The 25,578-nt window shown below is 34.7% G+C and overlaps 1 protein-coding gene across 3 annotated transcripts in view; it reads left to right on the forward strand.

Annotated features, from left to right (window-relative positions):
* The window catches only part of MTF2 (metal response element binding transcription factor 2), a 70,078-nt gene extending 50,189 nt beyond the window's left edge, over positions 1 to 19,889 (forward strand). For 2 of the 3 annotated variants that reach the window (XM_046645760.1, XM_046645761.1), the window contains 8 exons: positions 501 to 569; positions 1,435 to 1,558; positions 8,276 to 8,343; positions 9,901 to 10,071; positions 14,179 to 14,284; positions 14,405 to 14,457; positions 14,570 to 14,674; positions 16,256 to 19,889. In XM_046645760.1, the coding sequence (XP_046501716.1) occupies positions 501 to 569; positions 1,435 to 1,558; positions 8,276 to 8,343; positions 9,901 to 10,071; positions 14,179 to 14,284; positions 14,405 to 14,457; positions 14,570 to 14,674; positions 16,256 to 16,613 (1,054 nt within the window). In that variant the 3' untranslated portion in view covers positions 16,614 to 19,889. The remainder of the gene's footprint in view (positions 1 to 500; positions 570 to 1,434; positions 1,559 to 8,275; positions 8,344 to 9,900; positions 10,072 to 14,178; positions 14,285 to 14,404; positions 14,458 to 14,569; positions 14,675 to 16,255) is intronic. The other variant, XM_046645759.1, reaches the window with a different exon arrangement.
* The last annotated feature ends 5,689 nt before the right edge of the window (positions 19,890 to 25,578 follow it).

Below are 25,578 nucleotides of genomic sequence, written 5' to 3' on the forward strand. Positions count from 1 at the left end.
CAGAGAGACCTCTAGGAAGGAAAATAAAAGATAGAGCACTGAACTTGACATCAGAAAAGCTGGGTTTAAATCCTGGCTTATGCCACTTATTATCTTTCTGACCTTAGGAAGATCGACTTGTTTCCTCTGGGCTTATTTTACCAGATTGTTTTGAGCATTGAATGTAACAAGGTATATAGGGGCAGCCATCACAATTCCTTGTACACACAAGCCATTAGTAAACTATGCCTGTATATGAATCTATATGTGAACTCTGAAGGTTTCTGATGTTTAAAAAAAATTGCCTCTTCCCCCTAGATATGAACTCTTTCATTATTTGTCATTACTGGAAAAGAAATTTTTTAAATCACCGACAGTGTTATAATTCAGATGATATTTTGCTATGTGTATCAGTCGTTACGTCAATTGTAGGATATGTACTTGCTAAATATTAGCTTTAATTGTTAAGTAATTTATGTATACCCTTGATTACTGAATATAGAACTTTTTTTTTTCCTTAGGTTTTATACATTTATTTGTTCTGTCTGCAGTTCTGGACCAGAATACCTCAAACGTCTACCATTACAGTGGTAAGTATGAACGTTTCTGTTAAGGAGCAAAAAAGAGCCATATTCTTAACTCTGCAGGATGAAACTTTCTTTATACATTAACTTGTCTTAAGTAAAAGTTTGGTTTTCTTTATGCCTGGCTGTATTTCTTTTCTTTTATCTATCTTTAAGCCTGATGTCATCTTCACCAAGGATTATCTTGTTTTATTGCTAAGGTAATAAGGCCATTCATTTTCTAATGGCATAAAATGTAACTTTCACGTATTTTTTATCTTCAAGATTTTTATTCATGTTTATTCATGTCTTCAAGATTCATATTCTAATTCTTTTGGGCCTTTAGAATAGCATACAGTAGAAGAGAGAAAGGTCTTATAACAAATATGCCAATTTCTCCTTCAGTGTAGTAATTGTTGGACAGGGGAAGTGTGATGAATTTTGGGGATTTACTCATAAAATGCTTGTAGTAAGTACTTAGAAATTTTTTTAAAATGTTTTGCGTATTTTAGGAAAAGATAAGATTTAACTCATGAATCAGATAAAATAAAGTCTGTTAATGTCTGGTCTATTCTGTAGGTTATATGTGGTAGTGAAAACATAAAATTTTTGATTATAAATTATTTTTTCTCAAAGTCAGATCCTCTTCAAATGCATTGTAAGAAATCACTCAGATATGTTAGTTTATAATTATTAGTTAATGTTTTCCAATTATTTTCATAATTAATGATTTATTATATTGTAAATGACTTAAAAAATATTGACCCTCTGTTCACCTGAATACTTCGCTTTGGATTTTTTTAGTTGCTGTTTTTATTAAAAAAAAGGTGTGATTTCTTAACAATAACCAAAAATATTGTTTTTGTGTATTTTGATTATTTTTGGATTCCAGGGTAGATATAGCACACCTATGCCTTTACAACCTAAGTGTTATTCACAAGAAGAAATACTTTGATTCTGAACTTGAGCTTATGACATACATTAATGAAAATTGGGATAGATTGCACCCTGGAGAGGTAAGTTGTCTTAGACCTAACTTTATTAGTTACTTGATGTCTTTTTTGTTTTGTTTTTGTTAAAAGCAACTAGGACATGTGTAATCCACACATACAAAGTACAATTTTATTTTATAGTTCAGGGAGAAATAACTTTTGTAAGGATATCAGGGCCAGCCCTCTCATCAGCCTGTTCGTTGCCTATTGATTCAGGGGGAAAATGTAGAAGAAAGTATATTCCTTGATTCTTCCATTTTTCTGGAGTGAGAATCATTGTAGTTAAAGATAGGTGGAAGGGAGAAATCCTTATTATTGGGTATCATACTTATGGTTCCTCCTCCTTTTCTTTTATGGTTTTGTAAACTTAGAGATGTAACAAACACTCTTCTTTCAAACTCTTTTGTTGGTACTTCTAATATATCTTTGACTTCCAGGAATGGTGGGACCCAGTAATAGTGTTAGAATAATGGGTTAGAGGATGAAGCTACCTGAGTTGGAGATTAGCCCTCATTCTGACATCTCATTTTGCTTTTCATTTGCAAAGTATAACCAACTCATGCTGGTTTACCAAGAGCTTTTTTAAAGCAATATAAAAGTTAATCCATGTTCGTTGAAGATTTTGAAGCTATTGAATAGCACAAAGAAGAAAGTAACTAGAATAACTTTAATAGTTACCTTGTTTTTAGTGTTTATCTCAAATTATTAAAATACAGATATTAACCACTCTTAGGTTAACTAAAAATTTTGTTTTATAAGATGTGGAATTACATGTGTCAGTTTTAGTCACACATTACTGTTTGAGGTAAAAATTGTGTAAACTGATTTGAAATTTAGGAAGAATTTCTGCATTTGTAGCTTTTAGACATAAAGTAGTTTATGAAGTTCTTATCAAATAGGCTATCAAGGTTTTATTGTTTTGGGGTTTTACGGGACATCAGGAGGATAAGCTGCAGACAAAACAAACACTTGGCAGAATAGTTAGATTTTAAAATCAAGGATGTTATTATAATCATTTGTTCTAAAATGTTTTGAGTGTTAGAAATTGGAATATAACACTCACCTTAAATGCTTCTTTTTCTTGATGAAGTTTGAGAGAAAATGAATGACTTGCAAATTTGATAAACTTTAATAAGCTCTGACTAGTGATAAAAGAAAAAATCGAGTAAATGTAGTGTTTATTATAGTCATCTTAATATTTGAGATGGTTCTTTCAGCACTTCGTAGGCAGATACTTTTATATTCCTATTAATACATTTTATATTTCACATGATTAAATTCTGCAGTAGTTACTTCATGGAGACAGTGGGCATACATATAAAAACTCAAGTTGTTTTATTTGTTTCAGATCTCATATTTAGATTTTATTTAAGAGGCTGCAAATAGAAAACAATAAAAATCATGGTTAGTCTATTTTTTAAAAAAGGAGTTCAATTTATGAATTTCAGGTATCTCAGTTCCAGCTGAACTTTTGGTATATAATAGAAAAATTTATTTCAGCACTAGATACATGTTTTCATTTTCTCTAGCTTATGAGATAATGTCTTAGAAATAAGACGTTTCAATTTCTTATTCCTTGCCAGTATGGAAAATGTTTCTCTTTTTATTTAAAAATTAAGAAAAACATCAGAAAAGTTTTACTTCTCTGTAACATTCTAGTCAAGCAGGTGACTTTCTAATCATTTCTCATTGGCGTTAAAAAAAAAGAAAATATTCAGACTTCTTAGATTAATCGTCCTGTCCTTAGACTGGTTATTTACAGATGGAAGTTCAGGTTTTAATTCTCTGTATTAATCTTTTATATCTTTATACTGTAATTATAATTGGTTTTTAGAGTGAGATTTTAATAATGAGACTGTAAAATTTATGCCAGTCTGTGATGTTTATTCAGTGATTTTCATTTAGTTTACTTTTAAATGTTCATGGTAATAGAAACAAAGATAATACAAATAATGGATTATTTCAGATTATTAAAATAGGAAATCTTTGATTAACTGAAATTGAATTGCCAATTGAATTTTGTCACTAATCCAAATTTAGGTTAACAAAAATTTCTTTTTGTTTGTATTTGTTCAAAATCTTTTTATAAAATAGCATTAATTACTTTCAAAACTTGGGAAATACGGTATGCTAAACATATTATTGGTTAATTGAGTACCTTGGAGTACTTAATCATTTTGAACATCAATTCTTATTATATGTACTGTAGATTATATGACATTGACACTTGCTCTAGAAGTTTCTCCTAAAAAATGAAACAAAAGAATATTTGTGATTTTACTCTCAAATGCGGAGTTTCCTCTCTTACCCCACCTAGGTAAGAGAAAAAAATCTTGTGATGATTTCAAAAGTTGATTGCGATTTTTACGGCAATTTGTTTAGGAATATATAATTGACACCTAGTCACAGGGAGGCACTTACTCATTTTTACCATTTCTGAGCTGAATTTGAACTTAATTTTACGCATTATGACACTGTCTAAGGTTTAATGGTATTTCTGTGTTGTTTTAGAAGCCTCATAAATACTTGTTTAGATTTCTAGTTACTTGGAGCAATCTTATATTGAATCAATGGTATCTGTTTAGTGTATTGTGTTTTTTATTTTGATTGTTATAACGGAAATACTGTGACCTCTTTTAGTAATAAAAAGTTTCTAAAATGCTAAACTTCTTTCGGATAGTATATCCTTTCATACTGAGAGAGAAATTTAACATTTACATATCATATGTTTTTTTTTACTTAATTGTTTTCAGGATTGCTGTGAAGAGAAAGTGAAACTTTTAGAACATATTAGAATATAATGATAGTTTTATACCATGTTTCCATAATGTGATTTGTTTTTAAATGTCTTTGAGACTTGGTACCTTAATGGTTATCATATAGACTACTTGAGAAACTGCTGTTTTGAAATATTTTCTTGGAGATAGTAAAAATATGTAATATAACATTTGAGACCCCAAATAAAGGTTGCCTAAGATTTTTATTTAGAATGAGATATCACTGTTGTACCAGATTGCTTTTGGGAGTTAAAATGAGATATTAATACTTGTTTGGAATCTGCCTATTATCATTTGTCTCTGATTCCTAATGTGATTTGGAAATCCTAGTCCTATAAGGACTACCCACTTTTGTGTTAACTGAGGTCTTTTTTTTTTTTAAAACTTCGTGTTATTTTGGTGAGGAAGGTTGGCCCTGAGCTATCATGTGTTGCTAATCTTCCTCCTTTTGCTTGAGGAAGATTGTCACTGAGCTAACATCTGTGCCAGTCTCCCTCTGTTTTGTATATGGGATGCCACCACAGAATGGCTTGATGAGTGGTGTGTAGGTCTGCGCCCAGGGTCCAAACCTGTCAACCCTGGGCTGTTGAAGTGGAGCACATGAACTTAACTACTGTGCCACCAGGCTGGCCTCTACTGTGGTCTTAAATTTGAAAAAACCCAGAGGTTGATAGCAGAACGATGTATTGAGTGCTATCTCACTTTTGAGGGATGTACGGAGAAAAGCATAGATAAAATTCAAATGAAATACTATGGCAGAAATGGTGTTTTGGCTAGAGAAAAATATAGTATAATAGAGCTGGTATAATACTTTTAAGTGAAAATTGTAAGAAATTTGGTTAACAACAATACTTGGGGCCTTAAGTGTTATTTATTAACATAGAGTATAAAGGTTGGCACGTTACTTAAGCTGTTTGGCATACCTAGGTGACATGGAATTCAGTATTGGTAATTGAAGGTGTAATTTATTGAAGAAAGAGTTATACCATACATAAAAGCATTTATGTCTGTACAGAAATATACAACCTTTTACTTTCGAGTAAAAGCATAGTGTGAGATTAGTGTCTGGAGGGAGGAACAAAAATGATTATTCTGTTGAAGATATATATTATAAACCACACGGGTCAGATGGAAGACCTAGAATATGATCCTCTTCTAATACAGATTATTTGATTTACACTATAATATTTGCACTCTTAGTTTTCAAAATATCGAAAGGGATCCCTTGACTCAGTTACGTGAGTTGAAATATACTCATGCAAAATAGTCCTGGAGTGCTGAAGGAACTTACAGATAAAATTTCTAAGAAACCAAAGAGAATAAGTACCACGGAATGAAGAGAGTTCATTGTGATTTTCAAAAAGTAAAAAGGAGTGGATTTGAAAAAATTAGTCCATTTTGTTGTTGATTGTCAGCAAATTGTAGGACAGAGTTTTCAAATATATGGTTTGTGAAGATTTAAAAGCAATAAGGAAAAAACACTAATTTATTAGGATAAATCATGTTAAATATCCTGGTTTCTTTTTTTTATATGGTTAGCAACACTGTTATTTCTAATGCTATGGGAATGGTGTAGACATAGTATAACTCAATTTTGGATAAGATGTTGAAATGTGAACTGGTTAAAGTAAAAATTAAATGGATTTGTAACTAATTGATTAATAGTAACAAAAGCAGTCAATGGCTTGGAAATATTCTTGAGAAAGATTCTAATGGAAAGGCACAGGATTTTGACTTTGTCTCGATCCTCAATTCAAGAAGGATGACAGAATCAAGATAAAAGATCATCTTGAACATTCAGCTGAAAAAAAAAATCAAATTAACAACAGGTTATATGGTTCTGCTTTTAGGCTTCAATACACAATAAGCAATACGGAAGAAGTGGCATGTAATAGGGAGTGCTTAATTTGATAGCAGTTCATCTGATAAGATTTTAGAGTTGGAGTGGAGCGGGGTTGGGGGAATGAGGAAGAAGATGGAATTAGTTAGCCAAAGCTTAATATGAAGTAATCAAGTGATGTGGCTGCTAAAAACTTTAACGTAATCTTATGCTTAGACATGATAGCTGCTGTCAAATATTTGAAGAACTGTCTTGTAAAAGAGGGAATAGAAGAGTTCCAGAAAGGAATGTTTTGTCCACCTATGGAATGGACTCCCTCAGTAGGTACCTCATTAGCTTTCATTAGTGGTAATATTTAAGCCAAGGTTGAGTGACTATCAGTACTGTAAAGGAGATTGCAGTATTGTTGGACGCTTGAATTAGATCTAAGGTCTCTTTCAAGCTTTAAAGTCTGATGCTCTTATTTCTTCTTTAATAGAAATTTTCTATCATTTGACACTTCAGACATTACGGATGTAGGGTAATTTGGAGGAATAAGCACCAAAATGTCCCCCTTTTTTTTTTTAGCACCCAACAAATTGGCACAGAATAGGCTTTTGGTGAATGTTGAATGAATGGACTTTTTGTCACTTGGATTCAAGTTCTAGCTCATTAACCAGCCATGTGAATTTGAGCAGTTCATTTAACTTTTATGTGTGTCAACTAGTCTGTAAAAGAAAGAAAATTGGAGTAGAGGACTTTATTAGTCTCTTATACCATCAGCACTCTATTTGGCAGGTTTGTTTGCCCTTTTAACTTGAAACAGTTCTGAGCTTTGGGAGTTTGAACTTGTAAAGAACATATTGGTGGTAATTTTGAAAGTCAACTGTGATATTTTGGCATTTTTTAAAGTTTTTGTGATTTAATTGAGGATGGTCCCTTTTTTTTTCGTTTTTGATGAAGAGGGTTGGACCTAAGCTAACATCTGTTGCCCATCTTCCTCTTTTTGCTTGAGTAAGATTGTCACTGAGCTAACATTTGTGCCAGTATTCCTCTATTTTGTGTGTAGGATGCCACCACAGCATGGCCTAATGAGTGATGTGTGAGTCTCCTCCTGGGATCCGAACCCATCAACCCTGGGCCACTGAAGTGGAGCCCACAAACTTAACCGCTATGCCACCGGGCTGGCCCCAGGATGGTCCTTTTATAGTTTAGAATTTTTTTTAAAGATTTTTATTTTGTTCCTTTTTCTCCCCAAAGCCCCCCGGTACATAGTTGTATATTCTTTGTTGTGGGTCCTTCTAGTTGTGGCATGTGGGACGCTGCCTCAGCGTGGTTTGATGAGCAGTGCCATGTCCGCGCCCAGGATTCGAACCAACGAAACACTGGGCCGCCTGCAGCGGAGTGCGCAAACTTAACCACTCGGCCACGGGGCCAGCCCCTATAGTTTAGAATTTTTTACTGTTGGGCCCTAGTTTTTAAACTTTGAAAAACAGGCAGCAATAATTCTGAAGGAAGAGGCCTTTTTGGAACAAAGTAGAATATTTTATACAATTGAATACTTAGATTTTAAAATGGTTTGTGATGATAAAAAAACTACTGAGCCATTTCGGGTTTTAGGGCTGGCCAAAGTCTATAATTTTTATGAAAATAAAATCCCCAAATTTCACAGTACTTTTTAAAGTTAGAGATTATTGGTTTGTGCTAATAATAGAAGTAATGGGAAATAAAATTGTATGTTTCCTATTACTTTTTATACTCCTCCTTATCAGTATCTATTAGAAGCTTTTATGGTTGATATTAAAGTATTTCTAATGTATTATTTCCCCAGGTTATGGAATTAAAATAAATTTAATGTTTTACAGTTTAGTTATTTCAGGCATATCATTTGATCCATACAATTACTAGTAAAGTAATTAGTGCAGGATTTTTACTCTCTTTTTTATGGGTGAAAAAAAACAAGCCTTGAGAAATTAAATGGCTTTAGATCACACAGCTACTGAGTGAGGACCTGGAATTAAAATGTAGATCTTCTGACTACCAGTCAGTACACTTTTCTTCTGTATCACATTGCCTCTATCTAGAACCGTATCTTACTGATTGATGAAATTATAGTGTGTTAAATTGTTTCTTGATACTTCACAGCTGGCAGACACACCAAAATCTGAAAGATATGAGCACGTTTTGGAGGCATTAAATGATTACAAGACCATGTAAGTTGATTTATTTTATGTATCCCTATGAGGGAGGCATTTAGTAAGTATAAGGAATAATAACATTGTTTAAGAATTGTGGGGTTGGTGTATAGAACTAATACATACTATTTTAAACTTTTTAATGTCCTATTCTCTTTCAGTCAGAGTAAAACAGTGATTCTCAAGGTTTGGAAAAGGGAAGAACAATCCTCTGGGAATGGTGGCTGGGAGACGATTCAGTATTTCAGGGGAATTTGGCCGGTTCAGTTGAAAAAGTGTATTCAGTAATGACCTATTTTTATAATGCAATTTACTGAAAGTAAAATAAAATCTTGTTAGCTGGTGGGAATATGCAAAAGAAAAGGGAATATATTGTAGAGAATATGAGTTTTAAAATTATTGTGATCTTCTATGGTTTTAAGATTAGTTATTGCTATCAGTTATAGAAAAGTAATATTCGTGGTCTAATAATTAAGTGATATTGTTTGATATAAGATCTTGATAGATCTTTCCCTTCTTTTTTTAAAGCCAGCATAAGTACGTTTCTTAAAAATGTTTTCAAAATTCACTAGAAATAGTTTTTTTTAAATGTTTAAGCTGGCTCCAATCAACTAGTGAGTTATATTGTAAAATTTTTGTTTGTAATGAGTTGCTTTTTTTGAACTTGACAGAATTTCCTCATTAAAAAACATTATACTTACTAGTGGCTGGATCTTTAGGCAAGCTCAAAAAGCCATAAAGTACCTGAGCAGTTAGCGTGCTGGTAAAAATACTTTATGGGACAGTGAATTCTGTAATCCAACTTAGGGTGCAAGAAATACATCTGTTCCTGTTATGGTAGAAATTGGGGTTCCCCTTTCTAAAACCTGTGTAAAAGCGGAGGGATGATCCAAGCGTTTGGTAGTGCTTCTTCTAGCTAGACAGGCTCTTGTAGAGCCAGGATAGATGGGGGTGTTTTGGAATAAGGACCCTAAGGACTTTGGGAAAGGGTTAAGGAGCAAATTTTTCAGAGACTCAAGCCCACACTGAAATAACACCTTTCTGCTCTAGTTTGTTTCCAATTCCAGATCTGACACACTAGACACCCCTTTTATTTTTCTGGGCCTCTAGGATTGGCCTCCTACTCTCCTTTCCTATGCTGTCACCTATTACTTTCTGACCAGAGTTTCACTCCTCACAGATCCACTCTGAAATAAAATTCTTCTCTTAAACCTTTTTTGAGATATTTTGAACAGATGACACCAAAATATGGAAAAACATATTGGGACTAAAGAGAGTGCTCTGTAGTCTTTTTCCTTCCTTTCAAAAGTTAGATACCATGTTTTAAAAAGAAAAGTGGACATATGCTCTTCCTTCTGATCCTATCCCTCCCTCCCTACTCCCCAATCACATCCTACTGTGGACTGGCTCTGGGGCAGATAGGACTCAAGGAGAGCAAGGGGAGAGAGCAAGTGTTTGTGGTATTGGGTGGACTTTTCATGTATAAACGATTTATATCTGAAAATTATGCGTTAGGGTCTGCCATGTATATGTGTTCAGTTTTTAAATTTTCTGTTAATCTTTTCAAAAATTTAGGTTTATGTCTGGGAAAGAAATAAAGAAGAAGAAGCATTTGTTTGGGTTGCGAATTCGAGTTCCTCCTGTGCCACCAAATGTGGCTTTCAAAGCAGAGAAAGAACCTGAAGGAACATCCCATGAATTTAAAATTAAAGGCAGAAAGGCATCCAAACCTATATCTGATTCAAGGTAAAAGTTGATCTGTGGCATAGTTTTTCTCTCCAGCTTATTTGTAACTAAAAATATATGTTATTTAGTCTCATTAGTATATTTGAAAGTACAAGTAGCAGTTACCCTGCTTTGTTTTCCTGTTTATAATTTCTTGCTTAGACAAAGTACGAAGAGTTAATGCTAGATGTTTACTTATTTATTTTAGATCTTAGGCTTTCCAGGAATAAACTCCATAGGTTTTGTTAGCAAACAGCTTAAGTACTGGCCTGTTTTTTTGTTTGTTTGTTCATTTCTCATCCATTCATTCATTCCATTTATCAGTCACCTTGCTATCTAAGTGCTGGGGATATAATGACAAACAAGATAGACTTTCTCTCTGCCATGATGGGGTTTATGTTATAATGGGGAAGAAAGATGATAAACAAGTAAAATAATTACAGATCATGGATGTTCCATTTAGGAAGTAGCATATGGATTTGGACTGTACTGGATGGATAGAGGGGAAGGAGTCTACTTTAAGAAGGAGGCTTAAGGAAGGCCTGTTTAAGCTGAAACTTAAAGAATGAGAATGGCCTAACAAGGTAAAGAACAAAGGGAGGAATACTTAAGGTAGTGGAAATAACAAGTATGAAGGGTATGAGGCATGTTCTAGGAACTCACAGAAGGCTAGTGAGGTATGAATGAGGGCTAGAGAGTAGCGTAAGTTGTTGGAAAGGTTGGGGGGGGCTTGATCATATAGAGTCTTCTAGGCCTCATAGGGAGTGTGGGTTGTTTTATAAGAATAATGGGGAGCTTTTTAAAGATGTCAGCAGATTTAATTATCCTTTTAAAAAACCTTTTGGATGCTGTTTGGAGATTGGATAGGTACAGAGGTAAAAATAGAAGCAAGAGAAAATGAATGAAGACTCTTCTATTTGTCTAGGTGAGAGATGATGATTACTTGTGCAGGGGTAGGTGGTAGCAGTAAATGGAGAGAAAACACATTCAAGATCTCTGTTGGAGGTAGAATTTATTGCTTTTGCTAATGAATTAAATTTATAAAAGAAAGGGAGGAATAAAGTTAAACAACGCCTAGATTTCTGGCTTGAGCAACTGGTGGGTGGTGGTGTCTGTTACCAAGATCTGGAAAAACAGATTTTGGCAAGGTGTCTGAAGCCTTCTTCTGATGCGTACTCACTGAGTTTGCGATTCTTAAGAAGTATATGTAAGTGGCCATGATGTTAGATATATGCAGTTGGGTAAGTTAGGAGTTCGGGGGAGGTCAGGACACATGATATAAACTTGGAAGCTGATTTATAAAGCCATGAGAATGAATGAAATTACCTAGAGAGCAAGAAGATAGAGAGAAAGAGAAGAGAATGTGGTCCAGAATAATGCCCTGATATCATTCAGAGATTTGGAAGAGGTGAAATAAATGAAGGAGAGTGAAAAAGAATCATCAGTGAGATAGGAGGAAACCAGGAAAGTTTGGTGTCATGAAAACCAGAAGGGGAGTGTTTCAAGAAAGATGGGTATATTAAAGCGGTATTGAATGCTGCTAAGAGGTGGATTAAGATGAGAGAAAAATGTGCATTGGATAAGGTTATGTTCTGTTACTAGTGATTTTGACAAAAACAATTTTTTTTGAAAGGTAAGGATAGAAGTCAGCTTGGAGTGGGGAAGTGTGATTGAATCGATCCCTGTCTAATCTACATGTCAGAACTGGACTTTTTCTGCAAAGAAGAGACATAGGCAGATTCAAAATAATAATGATGATAAATAATAAAGGAAAAGGAGAAAAGAAATAATCTTTAAGAATTGAATTCTGAATGAGAAGAGAGAAAGTGGAGAGGGTATGTGTCGTCAACTCTCAGAAGTAGTTTTACTGTGAAGGCAAGTAGGGAAATGGAATGGAAGCCAGAGAGGGGAAAGGTAGTGATCAAGTGATGGGTTTTAGTAGATGGAAGAAAATTGGAACCTGTCTTTGCCTGTAGTAGGAGTGATCTAGTGGAGAAGAAGAGATTGGTGTAGGAAAGAGGGGAAGAAATTGAAGATATTGTAGTCTTTGAGAAGCCAAAGGGGAAGGGATTTAAAGCCTAAAGGTGGAAGTGGCCCTTGATAGGACTTACACCCTTTTGTTGAAATGGGGTGAAAAAGATGAGTACAAATGCTGGTTCTTTTGTAGATTTGGCACTTGGAACATGACTAAAGTTACTGCCTGGTAACTTCTATTTTCTCTATGAAATAATAAGGCAAACATAGTTGAGAGGGTGTGCAGAGAGGGAAATTTAAGGAGCAGGTGAAAGGTATGAGAGAGTCATCTTGGAGAGTAAGAAAATATAATTACAGAGGGTTGACAGTAATAAAGTAGATATTATTTTAAGGTTTTTTTTTTTCCTGAAGGAAAGAATATTCCTATTACTTTCAAATTTTATCATTAATCCTTTGCTAGCAATTACCCATATTATGAATTAGAAAAAAAGTTTGTACAAACTTTCTTTCTCATTCCTGTCATGATTTTGATAGGACACTCCATCTGTGGTAGCTTTTAGGTTTTCGTTTGATGCCACCAGGTAATGGTTCAGCTTTCTTTAAAGGCATTCTCAGATCCTTCTGGGCCCTATGTATGAGTTGCTCTTTTTTTTTTAATTTATTTTTATTTATTTTTATTTTTTTAAAGATTTTATTTTTTCCTTTTTCTCCCCAAATCCCCCCGGTACATAGTTGTATATTCTTCGTTGTGGGTCCTTCTAGTTGTGGCATGTGGGATGCTGCCTCAGCATGGTTTGATGAGCAGTGCCATGTCCGCGCCCAGGATTCGAACCAACGAAACACTGGGCCGCCTGCAGCGGAGCGCGCGAACTTAACCACTCGGCCACGGGGCCAGCCCCATGAGTTGCTCTTTTTAATCTGAGAGTTCTTTCTTTAGTCAAGGGGTCCTTTATAAATGTTATGTTGATTATCTTTCAAAATAAAATATATACCCCATCCATCTTATCCTTGAGACTTTTGATTCAGGTTCAAGTTATGCTTTGTTCCTCTAGCTCCCCCAGACTTCCTTCTACTTCCACCTTTATTCCCCAACCTTAGTTTGATAGCTGGAGGGGTGTTCTTTCCTAATTTTCTCCATTCACCTCTTTCTAGCCTATTATATATGTGTTGTTCCTTTTCCTTGTTTTTTATTTGAATTTTCCTGGATAACTTTCTTATAGTACTTAACCCATTTTATTAGCCTGCTTGTATACACATTTGTTGCCTTCTGACTATAATTTGAACCCCTTAGCACAGGGAACATCTTTGTATTCATATTATCTAATATCCTCTCTATATGGTAGATAATGATTCTTGAATAAATGAAATAGATATTCCGTATAATGATATTTGCCCTTTTCTTCTTCTCTTCTATTAATTAGATGTCCTTGACTATTGTTTTTTTTCCTTCCTATTGCTTGATATTTGCCTTTATGTCTCAAAAACAGTTTTCTATATCTTTCTAATTTTACTCTTTGAATGACTCCCTGCCCAGTATGAAGGATTCCTTCCTTCTTTACGCTCTGCCACTCTGGGCTTCATTCTCCTGATTAGCATCATTCAAGAATGAATGATGTATGTATGTATATATTCAAGGAGTCTTTATTTATTTATTTATCTCTAAAGGCAACCTCTATTCATAGCTACTATATTTTAGCATAGATCCTTCCTGGTTCCACGAGGTTATCTTAAATTCATAATCACTTTTAGTAGTAAATTCTTGAAACATCCCCTAAGTACCTACATAGTAACAACCTAAATAATTGAACTTGTAGGAGTTTTGGAATCTTCCATTTAATATAGTAGTCTGTTTTTGTTTTTTTAATTTTTATATGTTATATATTTTTCAGAATTGTATTAAAGAGAACATTTTTTCTTAAACCTTTCATAGGTAAATATCCTTTAAGTCAAAAAATATTTATTTAAATTAGAATATATTATCTATGTACTTGACCGAACGTTTAGATTCAACTTACATTCAATATTATTTTTATATTATTATATGAAAATATAACCTAATTATTACAGTAGAATAGATTATGACAGTGTATATCGTCCATCATCTTTTTGTTTTCCTTATGCAGAGATTAAATACATAATGGTTTTATGTTTCAGGGAAGTAAGCAATGGCATAGAAAAAAAAGGAAAGAAAAAATCTGTAGGTCGTCCCCCTGGCCCATATACAAGAAAAATGATTCAGAAAACTGCTGAGCCACCTTTGGTAAGAGGATATGTTGGTATATGTTCTCAGAGAGGAGGGATGCTTAAAATTTCTGAGAAACTAATGTCTTTTCAGGCTTCTTTAGAACCATGCTTTAAGTATGTTTTTTTTATTTTTCAGGAAAAGGAATCAATTTCAGAGAATCCTACCTTGGATTTACCTTGTTCTATAGGGTAAATAGAAAATTATTTTCTCCTATCCTAGGAATTTTCTTTTGGGGGGGAAATTAGTATTTCTATTGTTATGTAATATAGTTTTTATACCATTTAAATTCTTTTGTCTCAGGAGAACTGAGGGAACTGCACATTCATCCAATACCTCAGATGTGGATTTCACGGGTGCTTCCGGTGCAAAAGAAACTACCTCGTCTAGCATTTCCAGGCATTATGGGTAGATATTTTATGTTCTTATTCTTTTCTAATTTTCCTCTAGACTCTTTTTCTTTGTAAAGTAATGATTAAATAAATTTTTAGCAATTGAAAGTAACACGAGTATGTCTTTGAGCTTCTGAGAAGCAATTCATATGTAGATTCTTTAGGTTGTTAATATTCATCTGAATATTTTTGCTTTTCAGACCAGAAACATTAAAAGTTTCATATTTGTTAGGAAATTTGCTGCGTTCACAGAGAATAGATACACTGGTGTTTATAGGCTGTGCTGTTTTCTGTGAGACCTTTTTATGCTTGTAATCTACAACCGTGCCTTGCTTTAGGAAGATTTGGTTATTTTTTTTTTAATAAGTCTGAATCAGGCACATAAATCCTTTTGTTAGTAAAAAGATTTTAAACTCAGGATTTTTATCAATAGCAGACTTCCTCTCTAGTGTTTTATTTCAGAAGGACAACTTTTTCCAGTATAATGTATCAGGTGTGAAAAGTTTACTTTACTTGGATCGGAACTATGAGCTTGCAAGTTTCATACTTTCCTTTCTTTAAAAACTGCTCTTGTGAATTGTACAAAAGTCTAAGTACTTAAAGTCTTAAAATGTAACTTATTTTTTAATAAATTGTGAACAATAATGATGTGAGCTGTATTTTTTGCCTCTGACTCAGCATTGTGGTAAGCTTTTTATATACATTGTCTTTTTTAATTCTTAGAACAATCTTTTGAGTTGTAGGTCCTCTTATTCCCATTGTACAGAGATGGAAACTGAGACTTAGAGGATTTTAAGTAATAAGCCAAGGATAGCATGTTTAGCAAGCATAACGGAGGTGGGATGTTAACTCAGACAGTAGGATTGTAAAGTCTTTGAATTCAGCTGTTGTGCTGTATTCTCTCCTTGTTATAAGATTGTAAAATCGTTGAATTTCTGAGCTGAAAAGGACCTCAAAGATGAACTAGTTCAACTCCTTCATTTAAGCTCTACACTTAAGAGAACACAGAGGATATGAGATTTGAATTTGGCCAGTATCACATAGAGCTAGACCCAGGGTACCCCGACTTCTAGTTTGTGCTTATTCTAGTTCATTACATCACTTCACCAGACCTAGAACTGGTAATAAGAGAATCTTTATTCTAGTTGTACCATCTATTTTAGCACATGGAACAGCGTCTTATATATAGTAGGTGCTTATTAAATATTTGCTGCATTGAATGAATGAATGAACTGTCTTCTTTTTAATAATAAGACTGTTGACAAGACTTGCTTTATGAATAGGGCCTCTTGGTAAGAATTTACTCTGTTGGCCTCATAATTCAAAAATTTCCTCTGATTCTTTTAAATTTCTTTTAAGTAGTATATAGTTAAGGAAGAAAAGCTCTTCAAAAGTCAGTCCCAAGAAGGTGATGGAATCTAACAAAGGCGAGTGATGATCTATTTATGTAGCATTCATTGTTTTGGTTTGGCTGCTTTTGTGTCAGCAGGAGTTTATACTTAGAGTAGAGTGATAGAAATAAATCAGAGAAGTTACCTTGTAGGCAAAGGATGCTTTATAAGCTTAGAGGTCAATTGTGGCTTTTTTTGTTGCATAGATTATCTGACTCCAGAAAAAGAACTCGTACAGGAAGATCTTGGCCTGCTGCAATACCACATTTACGGAGGAGAAGGGGTCGTCTTCCAAGAAGAGCACTCCAGACTCAGAACTCAGAAATTGTAAAAGATGATGAAGGCAAAGAAGATTACCAATTTGATGAACTCAACACAGAGATTTTGAATAACTTAGCAGATCAGGAGCTACAACTCAATCATCTAAAAAACTCCATTACCAGTTATTTTGGTGCTGCAGGTAGAATAGCATGTGGTGAAAAATATCGAGTATTGGCTCGTCGGGTGACACTTGATGGAAAGGTGCAGTATCTTGTGGAATGGGAAGGAGCAACTGCATCCTGACTGTAGGACTGAACATTATGTTCACTGCACTCTCATTTTCTGTAGGTACAGTTCAAAGCCCTAAAGGAGTCTGGCTTTTACTATCTTTCTTAAAAAAAAAAAAATAAAAAGTCAAAAAAATTCACAAAAGGAAATGATACTAGCCTTAACATGTACCTGTCAATGTTATGGATATTGTCATAAAAAGCTATCTTTTAAAAATCAGAACAGAGACTTAATTTTTTTAAATCTTAAGATTTGTAGAATGTTTCTAGGATAGGATATTAAAAATGATTCAAACCCATGCATGGTGTTAGATAATTTTTCTAATTATTCCATTGAGTCAGTTTTTGTGATTAGTGGTTATCAGAGCAAACAGATCATGTAGATAGATAGCACAAGTATTTGGAGAAACATTGTCTGTTTTGTTACCAAAATGTTGGAAAAAGTTTATTTCAATACCTTTTAGATTTCACAAAGTGCAGTGTATATAATGCCTACTAAAAGATTGTAAAATATTGAAATTTTCTTTCAAGCAAAGTGTAAAAAATATATTGAGCCTGTAAATTGCTCTGTGACTAGACTTCATTGTCGTCTTAATATATTCTTTGCATGTGCATATATATACACACATGTGTATATATATGTGTGTGATTATGTGACCTATGCAATACAAATTATGGGAATGGGCAGCTTTGGAGTATATATCCCATAATTCTTTTTTCAGGAATAGTTGCAGTATTTACACAGCAGCATTTCTTCTCAGGCTTTTATTGGGTGCTGTTGCTTGCTATGTATGAAGAGAAATGTGTCAAACAAGTTTAGTGTGTTCTGAAGAAGGGTGTGAACAACAGTGTTCATGGGCTTTTAGAATGCTTTTCACTTTCAGTCCTTGTAACTCAGCTGTTCAGTACCTAAAACAAATTCAAATAATATGAACATTATCTCCTACTAGAAGTAACGTTTTCAAGTTTTCATGGCACATTATGATTGTAAATGTCTCTCAGTTTTAACAGTAAGTCTGTAGGAGTCCCGTGAAGATTCCTGAAATGTCTGTAGTAACTGTTAGTCATGTTGAATAAGTGTAGTATGAACAAAGTATTTTATTGCACAGGGTTAACAAACAGTATGGTGCCTGCCAAGGCTACCGCTGTTTTATTACAACATTACCTCTTGTTTTTATAAAATGTACCAAGATTTAAATTGATAACTTTATTTTACATGTAAAAAAAACAGTTTCTTTTATCACCAGTGTTAGAGTTGTCTTCTGTTTCTTTTTGTTTTGTTTTGTTTGTTTGTTTTCTTTTTTAGCCAAAGAGTAAACAGAAGAATATTCTTATTTTGGTGGCTATTCATTTCACCCTTGAAAGTGATTGGTGGATTTTAGCCTAAAAATTGGGGAATTTGCCGCCAAAATGAAAAATATGTAAAGTGTAGTGATTACAGAGTGGTAAAAATGTGGGTTAGTACTTATTTATTCCATTGATTGATTATTTGACTGTTTATAAAGAAAGTTGCTTTATTTCTTTAAACATCTTCAAAAGATGATCTTTTCTTGTCACATTATAGCCAAAAGAAGCAGAGAACTTCGTTGTCCTGCATTTGGTTCCTGGTTGGCCAGGTATAAATGAGCTTTACAAAAGTGCAAATTAAAAACTGTCACTTCTGTTTACCTCCACCAAAACTTGATTTTCCCCTAGCTATTAATTTAAAGTTGCCTTTCCTGCAGCTGCAATATTTTGAATAACACACAGAGTTTGTGTTGATTTTGAATGTTTGTTTATATCTAGGGGTAATGTAAAATGTAAATCCCGTGTAACCTTATTCACTCCACCTGTATACATATTATTTCATTTTCCCCAAAGTCCTTTAATTCTAACTGAACACCAGCAGTATTTTTAGTAACTTTTTCTTTAGCATACTTGGAAGATGATTTATTAAGCTGAACTGTCTTTAGACGTAATTATTGTGAATGTCTGTTTTATTTTATCATGGTGGTTCACATGGCTCTGATGTTCAGTTTGTATTTTTGGAATTGCTTTACTTAGAATTAAAACAGACCAACATTAAATGTGTGTATTTTTTAAAGAGCTAATGAGTTTTGCTTCTGTATTTGCTTGAAAATACACACTGGTGCAGTGGATGACTGCTTTTATTTAGCCAGGGAGCTAAGGATTTTTCAGTTTCATTGTAAATATGTTCACTGGAATTAATCTTTATAAAACTTTGCTTACATTTTCTTTTTGTCCCCAAAATAATATAATAATTATTGCATGTTCATCTTAAGTGATCCTTTAAAAAAATAAACTATTTAGCCAGCTTGTACACTTTGTACTTGAAAGACAATATTATCTCCCTTTACCCACCCTGTCCCCAAACTTCAAAAAAATGCAGACTTTTCAACTTTGTTTTCTTTTCTTCTTACTTACATAGACGGTGTCAGGGTTCACATAAAAGGATTTTCTGTTTTTTTCCTAAAAATCTTTGCCCCTGGGTTACAGAAAGAAAAGATGTAAAAATAAACTCATTTTAATTCCATTTTTATCCAAAACAAATGAATTTTTATGACTATCCTGATAATAAATGATAAATATGGATTCTTAGGCCCTTAGGTGATCAAACTAGATGAGAATATGAGCTGTCGGTTATTCTGTAAATTCTAATGTATGGATGATGAAGTCAGATCTTGCTTGCTAGGTATATTTTGTTACTAAATGTTTAGTAGAAGTGAATGTTCACTGATATTGAGGGTTACATTCCCCTTTTATTTTGCAAGGTCTGTCCAACTATGCATGCTTGGTTTCTTTGTGTATATATTCACAAGATTTCTATTACTAGTGCTGGGGGTAGAACTAATTCTGTGTTTTAGGCTGATTGAGTTTTCTGTTAGGTACTATTAAGTTTTGGTTGGAACATGATCTGACTTACATAGTTATAGCAGACTGTTTTATAATGTGGTTCTGGAGTAGTTTGAATGAGGATGTCATGGCAAAGGAATGTGTCCAGGCAGTTTTGGGAAAGAGTAAAAAATGCCCTGTTTGTGTGTGGAAGTTTTCCTCTTTATATTTGAGTATGTCTATGAATATGCACTCCTGAAAGTCTCCTTTGGTTTTTACTCTGGCAGTTGATCAGTCATATTCTTTCCTCAGGAAAATAAAAACTTGACAGTTAAATGTAAAGTGAGAATTTTATCTGATCATGAATTCTTTTCTAATTAGTAGCAGTTAAGAAGCCAGATGTCTTGACTGATAGAAATTTGGAGATGGGAGAAGCTGTGAAAGCAAACTGATTGGCTCTCTGAACGACAGGTATTGGGAGCGAGTATAATGTTTGTAACTTTTAAGTTATAGTATCAAAATGTCTTGACAGGGCCGGCCTGGTGGTGTAGTGGTTGAGTTTGTGCACTCCATTTTGGTGGCCTGGGGTTCACGGTTTTGGATCCCAGACGTGGACCTATGCACCACTCATCAAGCCATGCTGTGGCAGGCATCCCACATATAAAATAGAGGGAGACTGGCACAGGTATTAGCTCAGTGACAATCTTCCTCAAGCAACAAAACAGGAAGATTGGCAACAGATGTAGCTCAGGGGCAATCTTCTTCACCAAAAAAATAAATAAAATCAAGAAAAAATGTCTTGGGGCAATAGCTAGAGCAAAAGATTATGTTGTCTTTATATTTAAAATTAGAATAAGACTCCAAATTAACCAGTTCACTCTTTTTTCCTCCCCTACCCTCATTTATACCCAACAAAACCCCTCTTTGCTTGTTCCCCTTGCATTTTCTCTTTGTTGGAGATGATGAGTATTGAAACTGGATGCTTAGTAATAACTCCACACTTTTGCAGCATTTTCAAGGAATGTGATATCTCATTCAAGAAAATTTTCCACTGGATATTTTTGTGAAGAAGATTGGCCCTGAGCTAATATGTCTGTTGCCAGTCTTCCTCTTTTTGCTTGAGGAAGATTGTCACTGAGCTAACCTCTGTGGCAATCTTCCTCTATTTTATGTGGGATGCCACCACAGTGTAGCTTGACAGGCGGTGCTGGGGCCATTCCCGGGATCCAAACTGGCAAACCCCAGGCCGCCTGAAGTGGAGTGCACGAACTTAAGCACTACACCACTGGGCCAGCCCTTTGCGTTGGATTTAAGCAAACAAATGAACAAAACTTTCATAGATGAAAAAATGTACTTAGTGGAAAAAACGAACATATATCCTCTTCAAAATCATTAGTCTAATTTCTGTTCCTTGTGTTTACCAAAAGATATTCAATCCGCCTCCCCCTCTTTTTTTGTAGCCTATAACATGCTTTCTCAATGAGTAATATAGTCCCAAAATGGGCACAGATTGATTCATGGGGTGGCAAAAAAGTCTTAGATAATGGTTTGTGGCCCTCCAAAGCTTAACTCTGCTTGACAAAGATCTTATTCTTTAGTATTTAATTACTTTCCTTGAGTCTTCTTGAGTATCACAAGAGCAGCACTGATCTTGAGTTCATGGAACGTAGACAAAATATGTGCAAGAATCAGTGCTACGAAACTGTGGCAGATGGATAGCTATGTTTTGGAGGACTTTGATTGTTCAGTCTTGGAGTCATCCTGTGAGAGGTGGTCTGCACATGGCTTTTGACTTCCACTGACTTTTGTGGATGTTTCTGTTTGATCCTCAGTGCTTTGGTGTGTGACCTGGGCTTGGAGAATTAAATAAGACTATTTACATTTTGTTGTTTAGTTCTAACAGGGTTATTCAGGCCATCATTAATTATGTCAAGAAGTGAAAAGGAAAAATGTTGACAATATCTGAATCGATATATAGCAGCTAGTTAAAAATAATTTTTTTGTATCAAGCAGAAGTTCAAAGTAAGCTCACCAAAAACAATTTAAGAAATTAAGTTTTTTAAATGTTTTACTTTTGCTGGAGAAATACCATTTTTGAATGATTTTTAAAAACTGGGTTACGTTGCTATTATGCGTTTATATAAGTTGATAATTTGCATATGTAATTTTAGAACATTATAGTTTATGTAAGTAAATAAGTTACATTAAAAGTTACTCAGGGCTGGCCGGTGGCATAACGGTTAAGTTTGCATGCTATTTTTCGGCGGCCCAGGGTTCACCAGTTTGGATCCTGGGCATGGACCTTCGCACCACTTATCAAACCATGCTGTGGCAGGCATCCCACATTTAAAATAGAGGAAGATGGGCACAGGTGTTAGCTCAGGGCCGCTCTTCCTCAGCAAAAAGAGGAGGATTGGTGGTGGATGTTAGCTCAGGGCTAACCTTCCTCAAAAAAATAAATAAATGAAAAAAAATAAAGTTATTCAAAAAGAAGTTGTAAATTTAGGTTAAATGTTTATAGCAGCATCCAGTATTAATAATATGAACTTAGAGAAGTATTCTAATTAGTGTTATTTTAACCAATAATTGACATTTACATATTTTATCTTTAATACTATTAGTGGAATGTAAGGAAATTTTTCCTATACAGAATTTGAGACAAAAACAAGATTTTTGTGAGAATTTGAGTCCCTTTGAAAATATGTAAAGCTTGCTTAGGTATCCCTGAAGTTAAACTTTTCCTTGAGGAGATAAGGAAGTTTAAGGAAATGAAGCTTGTTGGACAGACTTTTGGGAGGGAAAGACTGTTGGTTTGTCTAAGACTTATGGAGGCACAGTTTTGGTTCCTGTATCCCTTTATCACCAAATCTCTTCCAGAATCCAAGAGCATATCTATAACAGATCTATTAATTTTTTTGTGTTATAATTTTGTATAACTTTATATTTTAGACTTTCTCTCTTATTTTTATCTCTGCATATAAATTTTCCAGTGAAGAATTACGTCATTAGAAACCTATTCTCAAAAATTTTTTAAATTTTATTGAGGCCTTAATAGTTTATAACATTGTGAAATTTCAGTTGTACGTTATTGTCAGTCACCATATAAATAAATATGCCCCTTCACCCCTTATGCCCAACTCCTAATCCCCTTCCCCTCTGTTAACCACTAAACTGTTCTCTTTGTCCATCTGTTAGTTTATCTTCCACATATGAGTGAAATCATATGGTGTTTGTCTTTCTCTGTCTGGCTTATTTTGCTTAACATAATACCCTCAGGGTCCATCCATGTTGTTGCAAATGGGATGATTTTGTCTTTTTTTTTTTTTATTTTTTAAGGATTGGCATCTGGGCTAACAACTGTTGCCAACCTTTTTTTTTTTTTTTCTTTATTTCCCCAACCCCCCCCCCCCCGCCCTCCCGCAGCATAGTTGTATATCTTAGTTGCAGGTCCTTCTAGTTGTGGGATGTGGGACGCCGCCTCAACGTGGCCTGACGAGTGGTGCCATATCCACGCCCAGGATCTGAACCCTGGGCCGCCGCAGCGGAGCACGCAAACTTAACCACTCGGCCATGGAGCCGGCCCCAGATTTTGTCTTTTTTTATGGCTAAGGAGTAGTCCATTGTAAATATATACCACATCTTATTTATCCAATCACCAGTTGATGGGCACTTGGGTTGCCTCTACTTCTTGGCTATAGTGAATAATGCTGCAATGAACACAGGGGTGCGTAAGTCTCTTTGAATTGTTGATTTCAAGTTCTTTGGATAAATATCCAGTTGTGAGATACCTGGGTCATATGGTATTTCTATTTCTAATGTTTTTTTTTTTTTGAGGAAGGTTAGCCCTGAGCTAACATCTGCTGCCAATCCTTCTCTTTTTGCTGAGGAACACTGGCCCTGAGCTAACATCCATGCCCACCTTCCTCTTTATATGTGGGACGCCTACCACAGCATGGTTTGACAAGCAGTGCATAGGTCTGCACCTGGGATCTGAACCAGTGAACCCTGGGCTGCTGAACTGGAACATGTGAACTTAACCATTACGCCACCAGGCTGGCCCCTCTTTTTAATTTTTTGATTAAATCTCCATGTTGTTTTCCATAGTGGCTGCACCAGTTTACATTCCCACCAGCAGTGTATGAGGGTTCCCTTTTCTCCACAACCTCTCCAACATTTGTTATTTTTTGTCTTGGTTATTATAGCTATTCTAATGGGTGTATGGTGATATCTTAGTGTAGTTTTGATTTGCGTTTTCCTGATGATCAGTGATGTTGAGCATCTTTTCATGTGCCTCTTGGCCATCTGTATATCCTCTTTGGAGAAATATCTGTTCATATTCTCTGCCCATTTTTTGATTGGGTTGTTTGGTTTTTTTGTTGTTGAGTAATGTGAGTTCTTTATATAGTATGGAGATTAACCCCTTGTTGGATATATGATTTGCAGATATTTTCTCCCAGTTGGTGGCTTGTCTTTTGTTTTGATCCTGGTTTCCTTTGCCTTGCAGAAACTCTTTAGTCTGATGAAGTCCTACTTGTTTATTTTTTCTTTTGTTTCCCTTGTCTGAGTAGACATATTTGACAAGATCCTTCTAAGAGCGATGTCAAAGAGTGTGTTACCTGTATATTTTTTTTTTAGGAGTTTTATGGTTTCGGGTCTTACCTTCAAGTCTTTGATCCATTTTGAGTTAATTTTTGTGTATGGCGAAAGAGAATGGTCTACTTCCATTCCTTTGCATGTGGCTGTCCAGTTCTCCCAACACCGTTTATTGAAGAGACTTTGCTTTCTCCATTGTATGTTCTTGGCTGCTTTGTAGAAGATTAGCTGTCTGTAGATGTGTGGTTTTATTTCTGGGCTTTCAATTCTGTTCCATTGATCTGTCTGTGTTTTTTTGCTGGTACCATGCTGTTTTGTTTACTATAGCTTTGTAGTATATTTTGAAGTCAGGGATTTTGATGACTCCAGCTTTGTTCTTTTTCCTCAGGATTGCTTTAGAAATTCGGGGTCTTTTGTTGGCCCATATGAATTTTAGGATTCTTCGTTATGTTTCTGTGAAGAATGTCAGTGGGATGCTGATTGGGATTGCACTGAATTTCTAGATTGCTTTAGGTAGTATGGACATTTTAATTATATTTAGCCTTCGAATCCATGTGCATGGAATTCCTTTCCATTTCTTTATGTCATCATCGATTTCTTTCAATAATGTCTTACAGTTTTCACTATATAGGTCTTTCACTTCCTTGGTTAAATTTATTCCTAGATATTTTGTTCTTTTTGTTGCAGTTGTAAACAGGATTGATTTTTGAGTTCTCTTTCTGTTAGTTCATTATTAGGGTATAGAAATGCAACTGATTTTTGTAAGTTGATTTTGTACCCTGCAACTTTGCTGTAGTTGTTGATTATTTCTTATAGTTTTCCGATGGATTCTTTAGGGTTTTCTATATATAAAATCATCTCATCTGCAAACAGTGAGAGTTTCACTTCTTCATTGCCTATTTGGATCCCTTTTATTTGTTTCTCTTGCCTAATTGCTCTGCTAAAAACCTCCAGTACTATGTTGAGTAAGAATGATGAGAGTGGGCACTCTTGTCTTGTTCCTCTTCTCAGAAGGATGGCTTTCAGTTTTTCCCCATTGAGTATGATGTTGGCTGTGGGTTTGTCATAAATGGCCTTTATCATGTTCAGGTACTTTTCTTCTATGCCCATTATATTCAGAGTTTCTATCATAAATGGATGTTGGATCTTGTCATATGCTTTCTCAGCATCTACTGAGATAATCATGTGGTTTTTATTCCTCATTTTGTTTATGTCATGTATCACATTGATTGATTTGTGGATATTGAACCATCCTGCTAAGGTGTGTATTAAGATTAGTTTGGCACTGGTATTTAGGATGAATTAGAGGGAAATCATGTGAGCAGCAAAGCCAGCTAGAGCTAATCTAAATCTCAGTAAATCTGAGGTGTAGTAGAAGCAGTAGGAATGTTGAGAATACGCATGAGAGAGATTAGGGAGATTAGCTGACAATACTTGGTGACTTAGCAGGTAAGAGGTCTAAGTTTTGAAGGCCTGGGAGGCTAGTGATGTTACTAAACAGAGGGAACAGAAGAGGAGCAGGTTAGTTCAGAGAACAGTAAGGAAGGAAGTTAGGC

Source organism: Equus quagga, chromosome 18 (genome assembly GCF_021613505.1).
Source record: "Equus quagga isolate Etosha38 chromosome 18, UCLA_HA_Equagga_1.0, whole genome shotgun sequence".
Classification (NCBI taxonomy): domain Eukaryota; kingdom Metazoa; phylum Chordata; class Mammalia; order Perissodactyla; family Equidae; genus Equus; species Equus quagga.